Source organism: Nelumbo nucifera, chromosome 5 (assembly GCF_055504915.1).
Source record: "Nelumbo nucifera cultivar China Antique chromosome 5, China Antique-T2T, whole genome shotgun sequence".
Taxonomy (NCBI): domain Eukaryota; kingdom Viridiplantae; phylum Streptophyta; class Magnoliopsida; order Proteales; family Nelumbonaceae; genus Nelumbo; species Nelumbo nucifera.
In genome coordinates this window covers 23,275,152-23,279,877 of record NC_142653.1, presented here as the reverse complement: position 1 = coordinate 23,279,877, position 4,726 = coordinate 23,275,152, and the positions used below count along the sequence as shown (strand labels likewise).

Genomic DNA, 4,726 nt, shown 5'->3' with positions numbered 1-4,726 from the left:
TTAAAAATATTAAATGGCACATGAGATCATGTGATATGCATAACTGACAACCCATTAATGGTAGGTACTAAATTGTCAGCATTTCAAAAGTTTGGGTATTAAACTATCGCATTTTAAAGTTTGGGTACTAAATTGACAATCAACCTAAAGTATAGGGTACCTATCGAGAATTTTCCCTAAAATTAATTTAAATATAACAAAAAATGTAAGAAAGAATGAAAAATAAAGAGAAGATGAGAAGGAGGAAGAAGAAGAGAGAGAGAATGACACGTTTTCAAAATTCAATGAACAGTTAAGGATACTTCTATCTTTTACTTTTTTTTATTTGCTAGAGTTAACGTTTGAAAAATAAAAAATATAGTAGGTTTTGAAAACACAGGGTATATATAAATAATTTCTGATATATATATATATATAGTTTTAATATTAGGATATGAATCGAATCATATTCAAATTTGACACCTGGATATGTAAATGAATCGAATTTGAATCCATATTTTACATATCCATATCAAATCCAAATCTCTTGAATTCTCATCCAATCGGATTTGAATATATACCCCCGTGGCCCTGTCTAATTTGATCCAAGCTGTTTTGTAGCTATAGTCATGATTAACCCGATTAACCCCATTGATAATCCTCCACGTGGTTATTACAACTTCCTTCTGATGTCATAAGCAGGGTGTGAATGGGTAATCAGAACCGAAGTGTATCTAGGCAAATCCATTTACTTTTCCAGGTTAGTCCATGGGTCAGATTTCAGATCCTGGAAAAAAAATGCATGTATATAGAACCATTCCGGATTCATTTTTATCGTATGTGGTTTCTTCGTGGAGCCAAACCCGATAAATATTGGTATGGATCGGCGCCGGATATCGGTCGTTCCGCTGCCATTTATTCCTTAGTGGCCATACCATCTAAATAATATTAACACCGTAGCTCAAGGCCTATTTCCCCTTTTCCCACCGGATCTGGGATGGGGCCCTTTCGTCGGTCTCGAATTCCTGGGGCATCTTCCAGCCTCTCACTCTGATTCTTGCGTCCAGGTACAAAATCAAAATAATCCAAGAATTTGTTTATCCCCAGTCGAAAGGGCCACGTGGCAAAAATGACATCAATGACATAGCTTCAAAGCCACTAATAAGAGATTTCCTTATCCAGTCTCTTATCCGCCTCATACGTATGCCATCCAATAATACTCTTTTCCTTTGGCCCCCACTCACAAGCGCTTCTTTGTAAAGGAGTGCGATAGGCCTACTGGAGGAGGAGAAAGCGAAACAGGCGACAACCGGAAACAATGGCAGCCTCTCTTCAAGCCGCGGCAACTCTGATGCAGCCGACCAAGGTCGGCGTGTCGTCTAGGAGTGGACAGCAGTTGAGATCCTCTCAGAGTGTTTGCAAGGCTTTCGGCTTCGAAACATCCGGAGCCAGGCTCACCTGCTCTCTTCAGAGCGATCTCAAAGACTTCGCTCAGAAATGCGTCGATGCCTCCAAGATCGCCGGCTTCGCACTTGCAACCTCTGCTCTTGTCGTATCGGTATGTCTTCGTCCCTTTTGCTTCAAAAAAGATGAACTACACTTTTAATAGGAAATTTATGATTTCTAAGCAACTGGATCTGTTATTTTATACAGAGAAGCTTATCGTGTGCTTGGTAAAACATTACGAGTTCATACTTAGACCATTTCTCAGAATATATCGATTAGATTTTCCAAGCTAACCATGTAGGGATAGTCAGTCAGAGTTATGTGATAGTAGAAGCAATTATTTAAGTCTGATGACTGAGGCTATCCAATTCTCTATGTTTAAGGGCTATGAGTATTATATGCTAGCTGTAGCTCATTTTATTAGATGGCTAGAAATCTTAGGATCAACTCATCTGTTCCATTTTACGATTCATATGGAGAATAGCCAATAGCCATCACACATCGTGGTCTTGTGTCTTGGCCCTCGTGGGACGAAATGCCAATTTGTTGAACTTTTTTCCCTACTAGTCTCTCTGTAAGAGTGGTGATCCATCATCCAATGAGCGGCTCTCAGTGAGAGATGAGAGATGGTTCAACGGATCATCACTCCCAGGTAGTAATTGACGGACAATTAATTCTTCTGGATGGAAAGTATTAACTGTGTATAAGTGTTATCTTACAGGGAGCAAATGCCGAAGGAGTCCCTAAACGGCTAACCTACGACGAGATTCAGAGCAAGACATACATGGAGGTGAAGGGAACCGGAACCGCAAACCAGTGCCCAACCATTGAGGGCGGCATCGACTCTTTCGGCTTCAAGTCCGGCAAATACAACATGAAGAAGTTCTGCTTGGAACCCACGTCGTTCACCGTCAAGGCGGAGGGTGTCAGCAAGAACTCCCCTCCCGAGTTTCAGAAGACGAAGCTCATGACCCGTCTAACCTACACACTGGACGAGATCGAGGGACCCTTCGAAGTGTCCACTGACGGAACCGTTAAATTCGAGGAGAAAGACGGAATCGACTACGCTGCCGTTACGGTTCAGCTCCCAGGAGGCGAGCGTGTGCCTTTCCTCTTCACCATCAAGCAGCTCGTAGCGTCCGGCAAGCCTGAGAATTTTGGAGGGCAATTCCTTGTGCCATCTTACAGGGGTTCGTCTTTCCTAGACCCCAAGGGAAGAGGTGGTTCGACGGGTTACGACAACGCCGTTGCATTGCCGGCCGGTGGAAGAGGGGACGAGGAGGAACTAACCAAGGAAAACATTAAGGATCCTTCATCCTCCACTGGAACCATAAGCCTTAGCGTGACCAAGAGCAAACCGGAGAGCGGTGAGGTGATCGGGGTATTCGAGAGCATTCAGCCATCTGATACTGATTTGGGAGCAAAGACTCCTAAAGACGTGAAGATCCAAGGGATCTGGTATGCCAAGCTTGAGTCGTAGATTTTTTTCCTTGTATATTTTATCTTCGTTCCGGATTTTAAATGGGTACGTTATGCAGACAGATTATGTCCCTTTTTCATTTTTTTTCCTGGACTGTAAAATTAAAATTACATGTATTAATCTGGTAATCTCTAAAGTCTAAAAGACTATAAATTAATCGTGTGTATGGTCCATTGCCATGGTATATTTGGTTCAGACAGGATAGAATGGAAATTGGAATCAGTAGAAATAGGATTTCATTTTTTAGGGGCAAGAAATGATCATTCCCTCAACTAGGAAATGCCATTCTAGCGAGATTTCTATTCCACTCAATTAAACAGTTGGAATTGAAATAGCCTATTCAAATGGGGCATAAATGTTTGGTTTGGAGTTATGCAATTAATTAGTTGTGTTAGGCCAGCAGGTCTGAGGCATTTTGAATTCATCATGGTTTTTAAAAACGAACTGGTGATCGAACTAATTAGGGGTCCGGTTATCGGTTTGAATAGTCTGACCGTTCGACCCGAAAGGCCAGCCCGTTTTGACAAAAAAAAATTTAAAAACGATCAAAACCATTCAAACAATTAACCAACCGGTTCAGCGGTTTGCTGACCAAAATCAATGGTTTTGAAGGAAAAAACGGTTTTAGGGGAAAACGAAACCGGTCAGGTGACTGATTCTCAGTTTTTCTGGTCTGACCGTCCAGTCTGGTCTGATTTTGAAAATAGTGGAATTCATGACTGATGGAGGATATTCTCAATTGGTAAATTAAAAAGACCTTTTACTATGGGGTTAGTGATAAATATTTATTTACGATAAACTTTAAACTTTCACTTTGCCATAAATCTCCCTTTGACCATTAAGTTAAGGGTAAAAACTTAAACTTCCCTAAAGATTTCTTCCAAATACTGAAACTTCCCTTTATTTTCAAATTAAACTAAGATTCCCCTATTGAATTAAGTTATTGAACAAAAATATCCCCTTCTTAAATATTCTGTCTAGATCATTGTATGCACATAAGATGATCTGCCATTTTTTTTTTTTTTTGTAAAACCCAATTTTTCCCTTCATTATCACCCCTTTTCTCGCAATTTTCCCTAGTTTTCTGCTATCAAACAAAAAAGTTGCTAGCAAAAACTTTTTTATTGTCACATTATTCTCACCAAGAATCTTGAAACAAAAGATATCTAAATCATATAAAGGACATAAAAAACCCAACGAATATCAACAATAGAGCACCGATCTCCAAGTGGCCATTTAAGTGTTTCTGGGAAGAGAATGCAACAAATTGCTAAAAGATAAAATGATTTTGAGCTTTTGTGTTTTCACATGAATATGACACTTGACCATCAAAACACCGTTGGAGCTCACTTATTCAGCAAAGGGATGGAAAGATTTAAGAGATTCATTTCTCAACAAAGTGAGCTTAAGCAAAAAACAAGAATATTGTGCTTTAAATCTGATCCACAGAGCCATGGTGATACTGATTCAAACCAAAAAATGGATATATATATATATATATATACCCTTTCTTCCCTTTCCTATTCTTTCTTTTGGGCTAGAGAGATCTTGGAGGCTCAAACCTCCTTTCCTTTTGTACTAGCATACCTTTGATTTCAATTCACAGCTCCAGATGAGAGAGAAAACAAGGAGAGAAAATTTAAACAATTATACATTTTTCCCCCCAACGGACCTACTGTTTGTCAAATGTAGACCAGAGCCGACAATGAGTTTCAGCTTTTGCTTCTCCTTGTTTGGCATGACATCATCTTTATATAAGTGATCATATCTTCCTTTGGGTTATATTTCTGTGGTTTTCTTTGACAATTTAAAGAATAATGA

At 39.6% G+C, this 4,726-nt stretch overlaps 1 protein-coding gene across 1 annotated transcript; it reads left to right on the top strand.

Annotated features, from left to right (window-relative positions):
- The first annotated feature begins 1,199 nt into the window (after positions 1–1,199).
- Positions 1,200–3,062, top strand: LOC104595811 (oxygen-evolving enhancer protein 1, chloroplastic). Its single transcript, XM_010256715.3, has 2 exons — positions 1,200–1,537; positions 2,147–3,062. Exons 1-2 carry the CDS (start codon positions 1,298–1,300, stop codon positions 2,903–2,905), a joined length of 999 nt encoding a protein of 332 aa, XP_010255017.1. The 5' UTR covers positions 1,200–1,297; the 3' UTR covers positions 2,906–3,062.
- Positions 3,063–4,726: the final 1,664 nt, after the last annotated feature.

What these genes read in the sequence shown, in the direction of transcription:
- LOC104595811 (XM_010256715.3), top strand. Translation starts at nt 1,298, where the DNA reads ATGGCAGCCTCTCTTCAAGCCGCGGCAACTCTGATGCAGCCGACCAAG. An exon ending in CCTCTGCTCTTGTCGTATCG is followed by an intron (nt 1,538 to 2,146) that starts GTATGTCTTCGT and finishes GTTATCTTACAG; the next exon opens with GGAGCAAATGCCGAAGGAGT.